Source organism: Vespa velutina, chromosome 8 (genome assembly GCF_912470025.1).
Source record: "Vespa velutina chromosome 8, iVesVel2.1, whole genome shotgun sequence".
NCBI classification, from domain to species: Eukaryota; Metazoa; Arthropoda; class Insecta; order Hymenoptera; family Vespidae; genus Vespa; species Vespa velutina.
In genome coordinates, this window is record NC_062195.1 from 4,766,896 (window position 1) to 4,788,389 (window position 21,494).

General features: G+C 31.7%; 3 protein-coding genes across 7 annotated transcripts in view; 1 reads left to right on the top strand and 2 right to left on the bottom strand.

Annotated features, from left to right (window-relative positions):
* LOC124951358 (uncharacterized protein KIAA0513) lies at positions 1 to 12,320 on the top strand. Of its 3 annotated transcripts, none has more exons than XM_047499650.1 (10): positions 1 to 374; positions 2,866 to 3,133; positions 3,560 to 3,849; positions 3,994 to 4,035; positions 4,877 to 4,978; positions 5,072 to 5,232; positions 5,551 to 5,737; positions 5,804 to 6,026; positions 6,094 to 6,188; positions 6,309 to 12,320. In XM_047499650.1, the coding sequence occupies exons 2-10, from the start codon at positions 2,871 to 2,873 to the stop codon at positions 6,371 to 6,373; spliced, it is 1,428 nt and encodes a 475-aa protein (XP_047355606.1). In that variant the 5' UTR covers positions 1 to 374; positions 2,866 to 2,870; the 3' UTR covers positions 6,374 to 12,320. The 3 variants fall into 3 exon arrangements, with proteins under 3 accessions (XP_047355606.1, XP_047355607.1, XP_047355609.1); XM_047499651.1 differs by having other exon boundaries at positions 2,869 to 3,133; XM_047499653.1 differs by lacking the exon at positions 3,994 to 4,035.
* LOC124951359 lies at positions 7,286 to 10,151 on the bottom strand. The gene is made up of 5 exons (XM_047499654.1): positions 9,841 to 10,151; positions 9,644 to 9,764; positions 9,331 to 9,482; positions 9,111 to 9,260; positions 7,286 to 9,008 (listed from the first exon to the last, which is right to left on the bottom strand). The coding sequence occupies exons 1-5, from the start codon at positions 9,928 to 9,930 to the stop codon at positions 7,587 to 7,589; spliced, it is 1,935 nt and encodes a 644-aa protein (XP_047355610.1). The 5' UTR covers positions 9,931 to 10,151; the 3' UTR covers positions 7,286 to 7,586.
* LOC124951356 (LON peptidase N-terminal domain and RING finger protein 1) overlaps positions 10,205 to 21,494 on the bottom strand; it is a 26,104-nt gene continuing 14,814 nt past the window's right edge. For 2 of the 3 annotated variants that reach the window (XM_047499643.1, XM_047499645.1), the window contains exons 2-9: positions 16,267 to 16,385; positions 16,043 to 16,165; positions 14,945 to 15,142; positions 14,296 to 14,380; positions 13,677 to 13,876; positions 12,631 to 12,932; positions 12,324 to 12,531; positions 10,205 to 12,192 (exon numbers count right to left, since the gene is read on the bottom strand). In XM_047499643.1, the coding sequence (XP_047355599.1) occupies positions 11,830 to 12,192; positions 12,324 to 12,531; positions 12,631 to 12,932; positions 13,677 to 13,876; positions 14,296 to 14,380; positions 14,945 to 15,142; positions 16,043 to 16,165; positions 16,267 to 16,385 (1,598 nt within the window). In that variant the 3' untranslated portion in view covers positions 10,205 to 11,829. Of the gene's footprint in view, positions 12,224 to 12,323; positions 12,532 to 12,630; positions 12,933 to 13,676; positions 13,877 to 14,295; positions 14,381 to 14,944; positions 15,143 to 16,042; positions 16,166 to 16,266; positions 16,386 to 21,494 lie in introns of all 3 variants that reach the window. The other variant, XM_047499644.1, reaches the window with a different exon arrangement.

Here is a 21,494-nt window from a genome sequence, read left to right on the forward strand (position 1 = left end):
CGTAATGCGAGCTGTATTGAAAGAAACGTAAGCAGCTGCAACACTTAGCGTAGCGCAAATCGACGGAGGTTTCTGTTCAAACGTTACTTTTACGATCTGTCATATTTCATTGATAAAACAGCCAGTTTTGGAAATTTAATTCATTGACATACACCATAACGTAAAGTTTTATTTGAAATCGCGCTTTTAAAAGCGAATAAGACATAGGCTGACGTCGATTTGAATATTTATGTAAATCTGTTAGAGTGTTTTTTGGTGCGTTTTTAAACGAAACTCGAAGATGTGATCGAGTTTTATCGATTACGATTATTTGTATATGGTGTTAAGAAAAGACAAAAGTGTCACGTTGAAACTATAAATATTAATAATAAAAGGTATGTACATTATATTTTTATCTTGATATTGCATATGTTATCGAGAGAACAACTTTTGCTTTATTATAGTTTTCTTTACGTTATTTCGAATTAATTTCGATAACTTTAAGCAAAAAAAAAATCGTTTTGAAAAAAGATCAACAATTGTATAAAAAAATCGCATAATATAGATAAAGAAAAAAAAAAACGAAAAAAGGAACAAGAAACCTGAGATAGATTTTGCAACGACCCGCATGATGAAAGGAATGTGATATAGATAGAGCTGCATTGCAGTTATTTGTGTTTTCTGACGATGCGTTTAATTACATTTAATCTTTGACTTCGAGTCAATGCACTTTACTTTACCGGCATCTTATCGCATGATTCCTTTATTTATTGTTAGCTTTAATCGATCATTTGATCACATTGCGGCCTTTCATTGTTCTGAATCAGAACTAAGCATGCACGTAATATCTAACTTTTCTCCGAACGATTAATATTTTTGTTTAAAGTCATTTATTACATTTTTTTTTACGATAATTAACCAGTAATTATTGTTCATCTTTATTGTTTCATACATTATGAAGACAATATTCCAAGGATATTGTGGTGTAAAATATGGTCTTATCATATACCTATAATAAATCATTTCAAGGAAAAAGGAAATAGACGTCTTTTTCATTGTCGATACGTCTTACATGATCAATAGACATATGTTTCTTTTTTTATACTAATCCGAACATTTGCATCATCCTCGGTAACGAGCGCTATGCTAATTTAACTATCTTATCGCATCAAATGTTCGATATATGAATGCAGGTAAAATCAATAATCTAAAGAAGTTTATATTCCGCGTATTCGTTCTTTTCTCATTTTCTTTCTCTTCTCTCTCTCCCCCCCCTCTCTCTCTCTCTCTTTCTCTGTCTTTATCATAATTTTCAAATTATATATAGCGGTTCCTTATTAAGACATATAATTTGATATTTCCCAAGAAGAATTAAAAATGCGTATTATTCGCTTAAAATTTTATAAAACATTTTCAACGATAACTCTCATTAATAACGTTATCGCGAAAGGATATCCGCGGTGATTATAATGTATATCCAAGAATGAGATCATAAAGACAGATCGCATTTGGTTGATTTAGTGAATTTTTAAATTAAAAATTTCGTATTAAATAATTATTTACATAATTTTATTATATAAAAGATTGCTTTTTTAATTACTGAGATTAATATAAATATGATTAGAAGAATAATTATCAAATAATAGGATTTTATAATTTAATAGTAACATTGATCATTCCTATTAACAATATTATATGCAATAATAAAAAATAAAAAATATTTATATTTATTTAATTAATTGATTAAATAAATATAATTATAATATAATTATATTAGCAAATTCGACGGTAAAATATACCGGATAGAAAAATTCTATAACATTATTAATTTATTGTTAAGAACTATTTTAATAATTTAAATGATGATATACTTACCTATATTCTAGGTATAGATATATCTACATAGTTCGAAGTAGATATATTTAATTCATTCGTCGGGTACGAACAAATACGCTTAACAATTCTCGTGATATGATATTCAGTATCTAAGTTTGTTTTATTGATAAATCTATCGATTTTCAACATCTATATACATCATGCGCATTATTTCATATTCCTCCAATATTGTAAATGCATGGCAAGTTGTTTTCATTTTAATTTATCGTCCTATAGGATAGTCTTCGGGATTTTTCATTAAATCATTAATTTTATATACATGTCTCACGTATTCTACTATTCATAATGGAGTTCTCAACATTAAAAATTCCTTTCATTCAAATTTTTACATTTATCTATGGATATGCGTAGGTTTAAACTCGTGAATGTATTCTCATAGGCAACCAAGTGAGATGACCTATATACCTACATACATACATTGACGAGTACAATGTATATTTAAGATTGTCTTTTTTTTATTTTTTCCTTATTTTATTTTCTTGTCTAGTTTTATTTTCTTTTTTTTTTTTAATCTAAGATTGGTTTTTTTTTTACCTTTACGTACTTAATCATCTTTCTACTCGAATATAAAATACATTCGAATTTTAATCGGACGATATCGACGAGAAGATAGTTTAAAATATTTCTCTGCGCTAAAATTTCTCATAGGGAAGAGTTGTCAAATATGTAATGATCATTTAATTCAGTTGTTGTCTCATTTTTTTTTTTATTACTAAATATAAACAACATTTAACAATAAATATATAACCTAAATGAACAATGACATATAACGAAAAAAATTTGTAAATGAAATTTACTTTTGTTCGTGTTGGGAATATTAAAAAAAAAAATTAAATACAATAGATATAATTTTTTGATTAATTCATTATAATCTAATACAATGGGATTTTATTTAACATTTGTATGTTTTGAAATATTTTAGACTTTAACAACTTTTCCCTATTATTTTCTTTTCTTTATAAAAAATTTACTTGAATAATTTTGCATTAGAAGATATGGTGGACGTTACAACGGCTTTGCCATCGACGGCAGGAGGCTCTTTAATTGGTCGTACTCGAGGAGCTCTCAGAACTGTAAGATCCGCTTTAGGTGGTAGCGGCGAATACCTTCAAGGCTTAGGGAATAGAATAGGATCAGCATTGAGTAATAGTTTAGAAGAGAATGAATTAACAACACCATCCTCAACTCCCTCGTCACCTCCCCATCAACCAGTGAAAGAAGAAGAGCACTTGGCGCGTAGAAAATTGAGACTTCCAAGGCAAGCTGAGATCTTTTTTCTTTTTATTATTGTCCCTTTCTACCACTTATTCTCAATGAGAAAGTATACGGATAAATATAAGCTAGACAAACTTGAGCATGTCTAGATAATAAATAGACAGATCTATCTTATACATATAGATTTGTTACAATTAATTTTATATCTTTTAATTTTTATCGAAATCCATCATACTGATGTGTACATTAAAATATGCGGTAATTTTTCTCTCTATAACATTACTTCAATAACATTACATCAATCAAAGGCAATATAAATTGTTTAACAATTATATTATTATTTTGTAATTAATTATTTATTAGAAATAATGTTTATTATTTTTATAACTCGAAGCATGTTTATATCTGTTTAAGCTCTAATAAAATAGAGATAAATGATCCGGAACAATATTTGAATATTCATTTTTAGATTTGGTGCAGGCTTGTCATATGAGGATTACGAAGCAATGGCGAGGCATAAATTGGAGCGACAAGGTAGTGCCAGCTTGTCGAGAAATTCGAGGAAGTATCCACGTGGAATGACGTATGAGGAAATAGCTTCATCGAGATCAACATCGCGCAAGAGACAAGAAGATAAATCTAATGAATATGAGGATAACAGTCCAGATAGAGATAGCCAAGAGAGTATAGAACCACTTCAAGAAAAGGACATCAAAGCTACCGGACCTGATCCTTATGATAAATTGAATTATAAAACAGGTAAATAAATATATCAAGAGTATATAGTAAAATTAAAATAATTCTCCTATGATATTAATATCTATTATGACATATTTTCTTTATTATTTGAGGACAATAATAATAAACTCTATATCTTATTTTTTTCTTTCTTTTCCAATAAAGCAAGGGCTCCGACCCGCTATCAGACGGTCATTTTTCGGTTAGGTAAATAGACGTTAGTGTACCACCCCTTTTTTGTGTAACACCACGCCAGGTTTTTCTTACGCGAAACATCTCACCCTGTTTTTGTTGACGTTATGTAGGTGCAATTAGTGAGATCGTAGCTTCCCCCCTTCCATTTCCTCGATATTTCATGTTTCTTTAATAAAAGATAAAAGAATCTACACTGTTACCCGCTTATCTATGTGCTTCTAAGCACTCGACCTTTCCCTTCGTGTTTTTGTGTACTTTGTCGTCTGGTGCTTCCTTTAAAAAGAAAAAAGGTCTTTGAGAGAAAAAAAAGAGAAAAAGAAAGAGAGAGAGAGAGAGAGAGAGAGAGAGAGAGAGAAGAGAGAAGAAGAAGAAGAAGAAGAAGAAGAAATAGAGATAATTCGTAACATTAGGAAAAGTTAATGTTTCAGAAAAGTTTTCTGTAAATGAGTTGTAGAAAATTTGTACGCCATAATAATTACATAAGATCTCGCTGGTGAGGTAGAAGCTGGCTAAGGGAAGCTATAAAAAAAATTATGTAGTGTTGTAATGTAATCCCATAAAAAAAAATGTGCTAGTTAAAACGCACATCTAGTTAGCGATATTGAATTATAATACGTGTACTAGCACCGTCTAAACATCCTTATCTTTTTTTAGTTATACCCTATAGAGATCATGTTCTCTTCTTGCCGTTTTATTGCGGGATACGCTAGACTGGATTTATTATCGCAATTGATACGAACAGAACTCGCGACACGACTGGCCGTATAAACGCTTTTGACGTGTATTGTAAACACGTTAGATAATAATGGTTTTATCGTAAACAAGGGTGATGGTTAGTAGAATACTATTTCAGATATGCCTTGTAGCAGCGATTCGACCAGCGATCAGGATGGTTATGGCCCCAGTACCAGTTTAGATTCGAACATGGATGGACGTAGATTTTGGCAAAGATCAGGTAAATATATTAAGTATAAAGATACTATTTTAGAAAATTAAACATCTCTTCTTCATCATTTTAATCATCGAACTTTTATGTTTATGTTCTTAGGTTCCTCCAGTTCCGTTCAATCCTGGGCATCTAGTTTATCGGCTGATAGCCAATCGGAAGAGGCAGCTGCTGATTTTATGAAAACTTTTGTTCCTTTGCTTTTCGAGGCTCCAAATACCATAGATCAAGAACAAAAGGCAAATTTCGGTCAAATGGTCCTTGTACGTAAAATATTTTTATACGTATGTATAGATGTATAAGATATATTATCGCTTACTAGTTATTATATACATGTAAATATAATACATGTATATATTTGTTTATAGTAGATACAATGTATATTTGATAAGTAGATTTTATGACGATGATAAAACGTTTTGGTTTTACTCAAAAAGAAAAAAAAAAAGAATGGAACAGTTTATTTATTTACTTCTTTTTAAATTTATTCTCGTCTAGTTATATCATTTATCTGTTTATAAATAATTCTATGTATATAAACATCGATGATATTGTTATTAATGAGACGAATAAATTTATAGACGGAATCCGGTAGAATATGGTTCTCCAGAGTGGTTAATGCGAGAAGAGCACGTGCGTGTGTAACAGAAGCTTCATTTTATTCACTCGCTCAACATTTTGCCGTGGCACTTTTCGAATGCCATGAAGCTGACGATTTTGCGCCAGCCAAAAATCTAATGAATATGTGTTTTACTTTTTATCACGAAGGTTAGTATTCGTGAATAAAGTAAATCGAAATTATGAAATTTTAATCGTTGTTTTATTTTCGATTAGTTGAGGTACCAGGCTTGGAACCATATCGAGAGTATCTTTATACTCATTTACGCGTTCAACCAATCTGGACATCAATGAGGTTTTGGACCGCAGCTTTTTTCGATGCTGTACAATGTGAAAGAGCTTTAAGACCAGTACCACCGAGACCAAAATCTCTTGATCAGGAAGCGATTGCAGCAGAAGATAGAAAATTTCAAGCTAATATAGTCTTCGGGCAATTAGGGTACGTATTAAAATTCAATCAATATCGAAGAAGTTTTCGATTATTGTATTTTATCATATCTTTTTAGTACTTTTACCTGTAACATGCACGCCTTCGGTCTCTCCCGTGCCCTTTGTTTGGAGTTTCTCAGAAAACAGTGCGTGATTGCAAATTTAACGGGAGGTAAATATAAATTAACATTGTATCTCTTTTTATTGTTACTAACATTTCTACATTTTCTTTTTCTTTTTTTGTTTAATGAAATTTTATGTGATATATTTTAAAATATCTCTTTCATTGCAGATCAAGAAAAAATGCTACGCGATAATATAGAAAGGATGTATAATGAGACCGAACCATGGCGGTAGTTTCATTCCTTGTAAAGATTTTATGAATTTTTACTTATCGAATTATCGTATAGAATTATGAGAAAATGAAATTGTATAAAGCTATGATCGTTGATGAAATAAGGGTACGAATTGCGATATCGTCAATTAAAATTAAAAAAAAATTATCTTAAGAGCGGATGCCACGTGATATCCTGATATCGAATACAGTGAGAGAAATTGTCAATTTTACATGTGTATAATGGTAAAAGCAGGTGTGATCAAAGTATTCGAGATATTATGTATTATAACGGTGATTCATACAGCTAAAAATGAAACGTGTGTTCAAAAATTCATTATAGCAAATGTGATTGCATTGAAATTGGAAATATACGAAGGTGAGTTTTTGATTTCACACTTTGAAAATTATGCAATTTATGATAATGCACAAATTTCATTTTTACGTTGAAAATATTTATTAATTAATATGCATATAAGTAATAATTATATGCATTTTAAATAATAATTATACAGAGAAAACATTCGTGTTGCTTTCTCCAAATGGCATAAATGCACTGATAGTGTCAGGCTTAATAATGACAATAAAGTTTGATGGTTCTAATCAAATTTTTTAAGTCAATATTCGTATTGTTTGATAACATTCGTATTGTTATTTATAGTCGAGTATCATTACTCGAGAGAATCATTACGAGATTCATCTCGTAAAAATTTATGAAATTATATAAAATTGAAATAATTGTGGAAAGTATATACAATTGCTATTAGTTGACGTAACAATTAGGGAATTCTTGTATTATATATATATATCTAATGGAATAATACGTTTTTAAACATTACATATAACATATAAAAGATATTTTCGAAATTAATATCGATATGATATATGAGGATCAGGAAGAGACTAAAATTTTTAAAAAACATTTTACTCTGCTTATGTTAAAGCTAAAATTTATTTTCAAAATAGTGACAATGTAAATACGATGTTAGACGAAAACTTATGTATTTAAGGACATATCATCAAATTGTGATCATATATAGAAACATTTCAATTCATTGTCAGGATGATACGAGATATTAATGACGAATAAGAATTTTTTGTTTGAATGAAAATTTTAACTTTTTTGCGTAATGTGTTACGTCATACGAGTTATCATATCGTTTACCATGCTTGTCTTGGATTGCATGAATACGTTCTTTCAATTGTGTTATATTACTTGATCCTTTCGCAACTCATTTACATTTTTTTTAAGGCAAATCGGTTCGTAGCAGTCGTCATGAAATTTTTCCCGGATATTGTGGTCGATTTAATCACCGGATTACTTGACTTTAAAGATTTCATTATATCAATACTATTTAAAACTCCTTTAGGGATAGAATATTTCTTATCCATTTCATCCATTATTTTTGGACTTTTAATGGACATTTGAATCCCTTTAGGGATACAATATTTCTTATCCATTTCATCCTTTATTTTTGGACTTTTTTTAGGAGAATTTTTATTAAAATCGATGACACGTTCGATCGTTTCATTTCGACCAGTAATAATTTTCGAATCTCGAGATTTGTTTTCTTCTCTTATTGGAATTTTGATCATAGAACGATCCGATTCATTCGCTTTAACGTTATCGATTATAGAATCATTCGATAATGTGGTCATTTTTGAATCCCAGGATTTATTTTTTTCACTCATTGGAATTTTAATAGCAGAATGATCCGATTCATTCGCCTTAACATCGTTTATTATAGAATCATTCGATAATGTAGTCATGGAATCAGAATTTTCCGATAGACGATCGAGTCTTGTATTGCCTTGATCTCGCTTCGAATCTTTCGTCGTACTTATTGTTTTACCAGTTTCCTCTTTCTTTTTTGTTGAATCAGAAAAAGTTTTCGAATCCCTGAGATAACTAAAATCGTAATCAAATACTGTCCTGGGACTACGAATTCTCTTTAGACTTTCTTCTATCAGATAAGCCAATTCGAAATTTTCATTTTTCATGACCAATGATTCGTCCAAAAAAGATTTGTCAGTACTTAAAACGTTCGAATTATTTTGTATTAATGCCTTCGTCTTGGTTTTATTTTTAGATCGAGATTTGTTTTTGATTTGTTGACCTGTTGCAGTTCCATCGTTCGATTTTATCATCGATAGAGTACTTTTATTATGTACATTCTTTTTAGAATCACCGAATTTACCTTTCCCGGTTATATCTATTGTCGTATTAGTATTTTTCGCGGTAACAACAGATTTTTGATTTCGTTGCGTTATACCACTTTTCCGAGTGACCGTCATCGAATCAGAAAATGATTCACGAACATCATGCTTCGATTCTGTTTTCCTTACATTCGACTTTTCTTTAATAACACTCTTTGTGTTTTGCGGTTTACTCACTTTCACGTTATTAATCTTTTTGATGTTTGTATTTATTTTCTTATCTATCTGAATCGTTTTAGTAGTATTATCGATCACGTTATTTCTAAATGATTTCGTTAAATTCGTCTCTGCATTTTTTTGAGTAATTTGCAAAGGTGTTACAGTTTCGCTGTTCATAGATGAACTTGATGTTTTGGATGCAGTTTTTAATGGTCCGCTTATGGATTTAATCAATCGATGCTGCATTTTTAAGTTTTCATGTTTGATCGTTGATCCTGGTATCTATGAAAGTATAAAACATTAGAATCTATCGATATATATATATATATATATATATATATATATACACGATCGTTATCACTCGTCTAATAAAAATTTCCATACTTTGTGTAGTCCGGTAGAAATAGCCATTTGTTTTTCTTTGAAAGCTTGTTTCCAACCATAAGCCATAGCGTATTCTCTTTCCTCTCTACGAATATTGAACCTCTTGTGCCTTCTATATAAAGCTTCCCAGATGAAATTATCGCTAAAGATCTGATCGTTAATAATTATTAAAAGTCATTTTTAAATGAATTTCTTTTCGCGTATCGCATCGATTACTTACTACGTTTGCAATACGTGACAAAGATGATAAATTGACGATATCTTCGATCTTAAGAAAATCAATGATTTTACCGATCGAAGATCGTGGTAATGTCAAAAGCGTATTCCCTTTTCCTTCTGCGATATTTTTAACGTAATTTACGAAGTGCTTACCTGTCTCATTGCAAAGAAAAAAAAAAAAAAAAAAAGAAAAAGAAGAAGAAGAAATAAGAAAGTAGCATGAAATTGTATTTAATAAAGGAAAATTGTTTTTCTTGAATCCTCAATCTAAAAATCATTTTAATTAAACTCCTAAATATAGATTTGAATCATACCGAAAAATCGACTTATATCTTCCTGCAAAGCTTTGTCCTGATCGAATTCAAAAAATTTGGTACAACGAGAAATCGGCGTTTTATGAGGTCCGTGAGATATTTTCCAGATATAGAGTATCACCTAAGGGAAGAAGTAAAACGAAAACAAAATAAGAGGTTATATAGATGAAAAAATCTTTGATGATCATCGCTGACACCTCGTCCTGAAGAATTTTAAGGCCATAGTAGTCTCTGCTTGGTGGTGGTGCCACCAAATATTTTTCCAAATATTCAACCTTACCAATCATACTCGGCTTCTCCCTGTTCTCGAGGCTTCTACATCGATCCCGATCTCTTTGATTGATTTCGTTCTACTACACGAAAATATTGAAAGTTGCAAAGGAGAGCGAAGAGAAACGATCGATCGAATTATTTCAATTGGATACCAATTACACGATGACCAATCGTAAAACAGAAAACGAAACGGGACGATCTTGACGATATCGAAACATCAAGATTATCGTGTATTATTTTATTACTTATAATAAATATGGTAGTTGTAACAAATGTAAACCGTAAAGCTTCGATTTCATAATATTTTATTACAATGTTCAATATGAAGAGATGAAGATAAATATAGAAATGTTGAAGTAAAAATGGAAAGTCACGTAGCATTACATAATATTTGTAATGTTGCTTTAGTAATAATATACAAGTTAGGCTATAGAATAATATCACAATGCATGATTCACAACTTCGTAAAAGTTTAGAGAATAGAGTATAAATCTAAAGTATAATTTTAATTTAATCGTCGCGAAAACAACAAATTATGTTAGTTATATTCGCGTACGTACTTGTCTACGTTATAATAATAATGATTCATAACGATTATAAAAGGATGAAAAAAGTTTTCTTTCTTCTTTCATACGTTCATATACTTTCGATAGGAAAAATATTGATAGTGCGAATTCGCGGACGATTATCCTCGTCGTCGATACAAAAAAGTATTGACGGCGTCGTTGGTGCTAACGATAGAAATTTTATAATATTTATTCAAATAGTAGTAGAGTGTACTTTTTTTCTTTTACCATAGTGTCATCGTAATATATTCTCTAACGAAAATGTATCTATTCTTCCTGTAAATACTTGATTGCATGATTGATATGACGTTTCTAGTTCGTTAGACTTTCTACCTCTAAGAATCGATGATATTAAAAGTAACATGAAAATAAATTACTATACGCTAGCGTGGTCGAGAAGTCTTATGGATGACGGAATAAATTTGAGTGGTATAAAAAGTCTACATTTCGTGCCGCTTTAAAAGTGCTCCTCGCGCCGTTAAATAGAAGGAACGACGAAAATTTCGAAAAAATTCATTTCATCCGGCTGAAAAAGTGGCCGGATTATGAATCGTTTAGCAACGATAGCGACTGATTTTGAAGAGCTGAAAGAGAGACGTTATATGTATACGTATATGTATAGATACAAAAAGAGAAATGGATAAAGAGCTGAAAAGAGAGCATGAAGAGTAGTAACATTTTTAATAAAAAGTATTTATCTTTTTGGTCGAAGGTTTGATTATTTGTTCATAAAGTGTGCATCGGACTTGAAACGATGTAAGAGCTAAAGAAATTTTTTATGACGCGTTAAAACCTCATATAATCAGCTCTTCATCGGTAAACGTTATCAGCCGTATGTGTACTCATAAATGTATAGTACATATATATATATATATATATATATATATATATATATATATGTATATATATATATATATAATATTTTGGAAGAACAGATTTGCGTATTGCAATAGCGGAAAGAAAATCGGCTTGCCTCATCGAGGTTAACGATCTAGCTTATAAATTTTTTACATTACTTTGTTATACCAGATATGTCGCTCGTGCGAAATCGCTCGTAGTATCAATTCGTCGATAAGGCAACCGATCGAGAGTTTAACGAGTGCCGAATTAATGGAGCGAGCACTCGAGCGAAAATACTTGATTAAAAGGACGCGAGAGGAAAAAGAAGGAAGAAAGATAGGAAGGATTCGAGTAAAATGATTCGAGAAAATCGATATATCCCGAATCTGTTAATCTATCCCCATCGTCGAAGATTGGATCGTTCTTCTATTCCTTTCGCGTTTGAGTTTTAAGCGAAGATATTATTAATAAAATCTAGAGGAATAGAAAAGACGACGTAGAAAATCTCTAGGATTGTTGAAAAACTGAGACCGTCCTCTCCGTGATGGCTCGTCTATCTCTGCAAATACTCGAGGAAGTTGTTGTCTCTTCCGATGGTGCAGGCGCAACAGTGAGTTGTCTCTGTTCCATGTGATCTAAAGTCTTCTCGATGGCTCTCAGTCTCTTTTCCAAACTAGTAGTACCCAATATACCAACTTGAAGTTGTGGGCCAAGAGGCAAGATGGCTAATAACCACCAAGTCCACGAAGGTCCGTCCGGAAGTCTCGGCCAATCCTCTTCTGTGTCGGGCATGCGACCGAAAACTCGTTGAATTTCAGATTGTTGATAAGACGGCACTGTGTTCCACCATCTTCTACCTTTTGCTCGTACCTGCGACGAAGACAGGAAGCTTTTTATTTTTCTGTAAGAGAGTCCACAGTATTCTCCTAATCTAATCGACGAATCTTATTGTTATTCTATTCGCAATTGACAAATATAAATAAACGTACATCTATACATACCTTATCGTGTAATTCTAGCAGATTCAACAATTGATTTCCTTGTACAATTGTGTCCCTTAGAAATTCAACATGAGCTGTATCATATCCGTCTCTCTCACCACCAGAAAGTACTCTGAACCTTCTTCTACCGAGCGTACTAAGAATACTACAACCATCCTTTAATAAAACACGATCCCGAATTTCAAGCATCGTACCATATTCCGCGTACCTAGGAAAATATCGAAAATACAAATCAATCGGGAATCGAATCGAATAATTTTTAAACTCGAAAGGGATAGATAATTTTATTACGAAACGAATATCTTACCTTTTAGTACCACTTGATTCTTTGTTTAGACACGCAGCGATACCAAATTGTTTGATACCACTTTCCACGCATCTTCTGACCATCAATCGATATCTAGGCTCGTAAACGAACAAGGGACAGGCGACACATGGAAATGCAGTGGTACAGATAAATACAGCAATTTGTTCGCTGTCCAGAAGACCGAGACCTTGAACCAACTCGAGTCGATGACTCGCTGCTCTAGCTGCATATTCAGTTGGTGCTATGATCTTCAGAGCCTTTTCTATAAAGTCAGTCACAGTTTTTTGACTACTTGCTAGGTACTGCAAATAAAGAATAATTCGTTAGTATTCTTGCTTCATCTCATCCATTACGTCAGACAAAACGCAACCCTTTTAAAAAACTCCTATAGCAGATATTAATTTAATAGTGAAATATCGTACGTTTAAATCTCGCAATGCTTTCTCAGAAACTCGGTTCGTTCGTCGTTGCGCAATACATTATGAATAAATAAAATTAATAGTTAGAGAAAAGAAAGGAAGAAGAAGATCGTAGATATACCACAAAATCATCGGGTGTCGCTTCTCTCGGTTACCTCTCTTCTTACTAACAGAATTTTCGTCATTAACCGATAATATCCTTAAATATAGACAATTGGTAATAGCTCTGCAAACGCGGAAGCTTATAGTAGTGACCACAAAGACCGCGGAGAATGATCGTTAAAGATCTATGAGGCATCGTTGAACGGTAGAAAGCATTCTGTCTTATTTAAGCTGCAATCGTCGTTATAAGAACGCGACCGAGCGAGTCCTCTTCCTTCAATCTTCGCAAAATGTTGCCCGTGAGTAACGGCTCGTGACTAACAAGCCGCGGAATCGATTTAATCAATTTAATCGATTTAATTTTACCGTTTAAAAGTTTACAGTACGTTAGCGTTACGATGTAAAAAATATATATTTCGGATTACTTATCAAAATATTTGCAATTTAATAATTATATTATATGTAAGCGAAATTTATGTTTATCAAGCAAAATTTTTTTCATTTTTCAATGGAAAAACAACTTACGTCGGCAAGAGATGTGACGCACAATGGACAGGCCGAGGAATAATCCAAACACCTATCTAAACACATCCAACAATATGTATGCCCACATGGTGTTGTTACAGGTTTCCAAAGTAGTCGACAGCATAAAATACAGTCTAATTCACCGACAGTTCCATCCGCGAATGGCGGTAATAGAACTTCAGCCGGTCTTGCCTCCACTCCTGAAAAGGATTCTTATTTTTAAGCATTCACAATCAAGATGAAATACACGTAAATATTTACGAAATCGTCGATTTAACCTTTCGTCTCTCGTAACTTAGTTTTTTATTCGCGTCAATATATTCGCGTATAAAAATTAATAATAAATTATAAATATTATTATTTTTTTATTACATACATAACGTTGCTTCAATTCGAAAGAATTAAATTTTTTAGATCGATTTTATATTTCAATTATCATAAAATGTGTCAAAAGAATATATTTGATAAAAAAAGTAACTTAATTACCTACATAAACGATAAATTTTTGATACGATGCTAGCACAAAATTTTAATCGAGGTTGAGAGTTATCATTTCGAGTGCAAAGAATTAATCTTTTTTTTTTTCTTTCTTTCTTTTTCTTTTTCTTCGGTCACTTACTTTTCAGTTTTTCCATATCTTGAGATACTCGGTCCAAGATCGTTTGAAGTTTGGCGTTATTCGAGAGAAGTCTTCGACTTATCGTCTGCGATAAAAAGAAGAAACAATGAAATTATATAAAAGCAAAAAGTAGCTAGCTGTTATTGAGTAGGTCGATTTCACATTCTATAAATTCGAATGATTTCGGAGAGGTTTTTGAACAATGGGTTTTCAACTCATTGTCCGATTAATTATAGTTCTTTAGTGGTCAAAAACACGATGGATAGATAGTCACGTAGGAATCTACATTGAGTCGAGTATCATGTTTATAATTAGACGCGGTGAACGATTACTGATTAATCGTCACCTTTTATCGCGGTCACGATATCAACGATGATAGCTATAATATTTACGTAATCTATGCAACGCGCTTGAATCATTAGCAAAAAGATATATTAATTAGATTTTAATTACGACATGTCATAGTTCACAAGCCTATCAAAAGTTCGTCGGACGGATGAAGGTTAAATAAAAATATGTGAAAATAAAATAAGGCAATCCTTTTTTTGTGTTACTGTTTTAGTACAGTAATGGATTACAAAAAGGAAACAATAATAATAAAAATAATAGAAAAGGAACCGAAAGGACAATAAGAAAAGAAACGACATACCTGTGTGAATTCCTCCTCCCCACCGCTACTATCGTCCTCGCAATCCGAACTATTAAACGCGGCACGTCGATTACGCTTGGGATTTGTTAATTGGTGACGGCTCCTCGTGCGGGGCACACCTTCTATTAAATTGTACGGTGTGCGCTGCTGCATGACGCTCTGCCGACGTAAATCGGCCAATAACATTCTATGCAACACCTAGAAAGATAATGCAAGAATGTTTTTAAAGAATTTTCAGTCTATTCGAAAGGAGCAGAGTGAAAGGTTCGTGTGACGTTTTTTATCATTTATTTTATCTTTCTCACTCCTTTCTTTACGAATGGCTATAGAATTTTTCTTTTTTTGTTTTTTTTTTTTTTTTATAATTACCGAAGAACCTCCCATATATGAATCAACAGTAAGATATGTGTAAGAGAAAGTTTTCAGCTAATAAAATTATTTCTTGATAATAAAATAATAATTTATTGATTGATATTGAACCATATATATATATCTCATGAAAAATCAAGAACTAAAAAAAGAAAAAAAAATTTATATTCAAATTCTTAATTTATATAACATATCATTTTAATTACAAAATTATGTTAATTATCTAAAATTTTTATTATCTCTTTCTTTTCTTTTTCGTTTCGTGAACTCGCTTTTTTTATCATTTAATTCTTAAATTTGATTTCAAATATTTTACATTTTATTTTGATTATTATAGAATGATATACGAACGTTACGTGAAATATACATTTGCATTGATAGGAACGAGATACAATATGTTGTATAATAAAGCACATTGCTACGATAAACAGAACGTTTCGTTGAATTACAAAAAAATTCAAATAATGATAATTTACTCGTGACAAAGAGAGAAAAAAGAATATAGAGATTACAGTTAAGGGTCAGTTAGGGAAAAAACGTAGGAAGTTGATAACAAGCGGCAAACTCACCTGACGACTATCGCAACGACGATTAGTCGTTAAACTGACAACGACGAATACGAAGGAAACGTCATCGTTTTTAACGAAGAACTTTTATTCTCTTATGTTTACCAGGCTCTTACGCTTTGGCACCAACTAGTTGAAAAGGAGGGAAATTATATTTACCTACCCTGGTTAGTTCGTGCCGTACTACTTGAGGATTCTTGTCGATGGCAACGCTAATGCAAAGGGCGAAAAAGGCTTCTTCGTATCTACCCAAAGCCGATAATGCTACTCCTCTTCTATAATGACCCTGTCGATAAGATCATCGTTAGAACACGAAAAAAGTTTGCTTTGTTCTTTCCCAAAAAAAAAAAAGAAAGAAAAAGAAAACAGAAAAGATCCTAAGCTCACCTTGCCCCAGTCAGGCCTAAGCCTAACCGCCTGATCGGCATCTGTGAGAGATGCTTGCGGCCTCTTTAATAAGAGCAAGACGTGGGCCCTGTTGCTAAGATGGAGTGGACTGTTTGGCACTGAAACAAAAGGAAATGTCGTAGAACCTGTGTCATCCTTCCTTCTTGTCAAGAATATTAATTCGTTTAAAGCTTTCTTATATATTTGTTTAGAAAATCAAAGATAAAATAAATTGTATTCTCTGTAATTATGAGAAACTATTTATATCGATATTATGTAATTGTTAAAGTTGACATTTCTTATCGATATGCGACGTATATATTAACTTGAAAATTTAACCTTTGAATTAATCAAATACGTCAACTGTAATGTAAAATAAATGAAAAGTAATAATTACTTTGATCAATCAATTATTAAGAAATTATAGATTATGCATAAATATATTATAATGATATTTTTTTCTAAGCATGATAATTATGAACTATGGTAAAATACTTGTTATCTAACATCGATTAAGACAACTTAAAGATCAATATTTTTACGCTTTAACATTTATCCAAGTATGAATTCAGGTCGATATGGTCGATTAAATAAATTACTAACATATATTAATTGCCTATTAACTATCCTACGGCATAAGCAATACGAACGATTGTCTGCAGTTCAGTTAGTTCTTACGAAGTTGAAATCGTTTGGTCGAATAAGCCAAATTATATATGATACGAAAACGAGTATGGCGATAGGTCTGAGGCTTAACACGACGATGAATTTTATTTTCTAATTGTACCTATCTCGAAATAGATTCTACGTTCTCATTTTATGGGCTCACATCGAGTTCTAGTTGGTTCCACGATTGTGACTATTCGTTGTTCATTATTGTTATTCTATTATTTCAATTTATCCATGTTCATTGTTCTTTTTTTTTTTTACATATAATTTTCAATATAGAAATAAATAATTATTTATCATACATATGTAAACTTGACATATATTTGTACATAATCGATTATTTTATTTTCATGCGAATAATAATATATTTAGATATAAATTTAATAATAAATGATTTATTTGAATTAATAAATTTTTACATAGTTTCTCTAATTCATAGTTTCTCTAATTATTGTTTATATATCCAGATGATCTATAACATGACAAGTGGTCTTTTTTTCCTGTACATTCAACGTGTGACCAAATATAGTCAAAGAACGAAGATAGTTTAAATGCGTTTCTTGCGAGTCATGAGGAGATCGGTTCGAAAAGGAGGGAGAGAGGAGGAGACGCGTACTTCGAAAGCGTGGACCGTGAAGAGTCGATTCGACGAGGAGAGCGTGACGTCGAGTGGACGCGGAGACAAGCGGAGGCAGACGGGTGCAAACGACGGGAGTGCATCCTGGCATTGTGAGCAATGTCATTGCCTTCGTGGCGAGAACTCTTTCTATATGTTGGTGGAGAATGAATTTCCGGCACGCGCTGTGAGCACCGACGGCTCATGCCAATTGTTAAAATAAATGAAATATTCGATTATTACAGGAGTTACTTCGTATCCGTTTTAATAAATTTATATGAATATCATAAAAAGGAAAGAGTATAAATAATTTTTAATATATAATATTCAATTAGAACATTTGTATTTATATTATCAAAAATGATTAGATCGATTAAAAATTTTTTTCTTCTTACTTCTTTCATTTTTACGTATATATTTTCTTCTGACTCGATCGAAGGAATAATCTCTATAGAGATAGGAGAACGACTTATGTAAGGTAGCTCATTCTAGCTATAACAAGACATATATATATATATATATATTTTTTTTTTTGAATCGATCCTTTCATTGTATAACCTTGACTGTTTCTACGAGTATCGAAAGAAAGCATATTTTTCGTCTGTTGGACATGACAAATCGAAAACTATACGAGTCGATTTTTTTCTACGAAACGTGAGAGAAAGGATAACTTCGAACGATCGAAAATTTCTTAACGAAATTGATCGTCAGGTTGATTCATGAATGAAACGATTCAAAGTGCATTGCAAAAATGGCGAAGTCGATTTTCCAGACGACAAACAAACTTTTTGCTCATAGTTGATACGACACGACAAATTTCAATAAATTTTATCTTAAACAGGATTTCTTGGAAAACGTACGAGTAGTTGAAATACACTTAATCGTTAAATAGCTATTAGTAGTAATGACATATCTTCGCGATGGAGCTTATAAGTGATGGCGCCTTAAACATTTCTCGCATAATAAATTCGTTCTAACGTTTGTCGTCACTTAAGAAACTCATAACGTTAGGTTGAGATTGTAATCGTGCTTCTCGGAATGCTACTCATTGAAATTCTCGTTAAAACTTAAGACTTAAAGTGCGATAGCTTTTTGCTTTACGATAGATCAATCCGGTTCGTATTTAATCGAAATAATAGAACAGTTATTCGATTATTCTCATTGATATGTTGGTAATTAAATTTTATATTACGTATATAATTTTTTTGTAGATATAATAACATTTTTTTTTAATGGACTCACTAAATATATTCCATGATATTTATAATTTTTCGAACATATCGAAAAGTTTCAAAAATTCAACTACATATTACATTTCTATGAATTTTATCTGATAATTTCGAATCGTATTACATTTAAATTATATCCGGCAATGAAAGATTGATAAGATTACCGATAAAAGGAAACATATTTTTATTTGTTCTTATCTACTTTGTGGAAATAAAAAAAGGAGAAGGTTGTATAGAGAAGAATATGCGGAACAGGTTCATTCATTAGTAAGATCAATAGTTGTCGCGATGTTGACTATAGACGTGCTCTGTTTTCTATCTATGATCGAATGCCAAGGTTTGCTTCGGATGATCGATCGTTCGTTCGGAACGAACTATGATAGCGTGTTTCTCGACCGAGTATTTCTTTTCGTCCGTTCTTCGACCGTCTGTTTCGTTCTTTGCGATTGGAAAGCCCTTAATAACCCATAAATGAACGAACGTAAACTATCACGAAATCGATATAATTTTTCACTTAATGATTAGTTTGTTATAAAATATAATAAAAGTATTTGGATCATTGTATAAGAAAAATAAATTCTCTGTGCAGATCGAAACAATTATATACAATGAGGAGGTCATAATGAATTAATATAAAAAATATTAAACTAATTATTAAATTAATCATTAATGCGTGCGATTAATAATTGATATTCCCCAACTTATATAACATGTGTACAAGATTGTAAGTATAAGTCATAAATTAATAAAATTTATAGAAATGTAATTATATGTTATAACGAATTGAAATGTAATTTACATGCATAAAATTTATGAAAATGACGATTATGAATTCATTGACATTTCTATTAATGGAAAAATGAGATATCATGGAAGATATTAAATAAATGTATCGATTTATGACAAAATTGGCTCGACAATAAACGCGTTAAGGGCGCGAGGTAATGGAACGATGGCGGGCAACGTTGTCGGAGAAGAACGTGGCCGGGTGACCGACCTTTACGTAACCGGCTGGCTGTTTGTGCCGCGTCGGGGCAGATGACGTCTACTCGATCCAACGAGTCGACAACGAGCATCGTTCGGCGCATCGGCTGGCGCATCAGCCTACGACGCATCGCATCACGAATTTTACTTTCCCGCCGCGCTGTTTTGCCCTTCCTACATTTTCACACCCCAAACTTCTTCATTTGTCAACTTTTTTAATCAAAAGACAAAAATCGGGAGCTACCCTTAATCTTGCCAACTTACCATTACGAATCCTAATGCTCATACTTATCCTACATATTATAAAAAAATATATATTATATGTAGATATAGATAAATATTTATATTTATCATTATTTCAATTGAAATTTAATCATAAAACGATCTTTGATAATAATATCCATATTATACTTTACAGAATTTATTCGTTGATATTTATTAGGGATGTTAATTGTTCAAAATAAATATTTTGAAATAGAGATATTTATTTTATAAGTTATTATTATATTCGTTTTATTAAAAAGTATTGTTTCAATAATATCTATTATTTAATAATTGACAGAAAAATGTTGGAAAAGTAATTCAAATTATGAATGTATTTTCGAATCTATACACGATGATGATTTACATTACGACGTTGTGAGTATAGAGGCGCGCGCATTTCGTTCTTCGTTCGTTAGCTGGCAACGATCGATAGAATCCAACACGTGGGCAAGCGAACACCGAAAGAAGCGAATAGACTGTCACTTTGATGGCGCTAGTTGCCAAATAATATGCAACTATTTCTATCAGTACGTAATTCTTTGCATCATCCTGAGAAATTGAATGATTCGTATGCATTGACGCGTCCTCATAATCATTTAAGACTCACTTTACTTTTTTATTTATTTCTTCATTTCTATTCACTAGCCTTTCGATTATTTTTCGATGCAAAAGTTAAGTCAAGCAACACATTTTATTCGTTATTCGCGCATATGATCGGAATACTGTACGAAACCGGTCGAGAATTGATTATCGAATCCTCTCTACGAACGTAAAACAAAAACGAAAAATCGATGAAATCGCCAACGTTGATACGTCTTTTCTTACGAAACGTTTACGCGATAGAATCGTCAGATTAAACCTTACTATCATTGTTTAGTCGTTTACAATCCATATTTTTTGTTTCCTTATGAAAATAAGTTATATAATGGGACATTGATGAATGTTAAAAATGTTATGTAAATTACTATGTAATTTTCATTTGTCTATTTATTATGTCATACCGACTTGAATCGAGCTTTTTTCATTTTTTTTTTTTTTCTTTTTTTTTGAAAGATGTTATAAAACAGAGAAACGGGTTTAAACAAATATTTATCTCTTACGTATTATATAAAGTATACTACATAATATATTCTTATAAATAAAATAATTACAACTTCATATTGCGTTACGTTCGAAATTTTGAAAGTATAAACTTTTAAAAGGGTTTATTAATACGATGATTATCTTTTAGTACATACCAATATAATTCCTTTTGCAAGAAAATTATTTTGAAGAAGACCAATGAAATTTAACTTAGAAAATAAAGTTGTATTCGATCGTTCCCTACCAGTGTATCTATATAATCGGCTTTGTAAGTCACATAGCGCACGCAGTGGGCGTAAATCCTGACTGATCGAAAAGAAATAGAGGAGAGAAGCGGACGAACGACGAACATTGTATATATTCAATTCCGCGAATTATAAGCA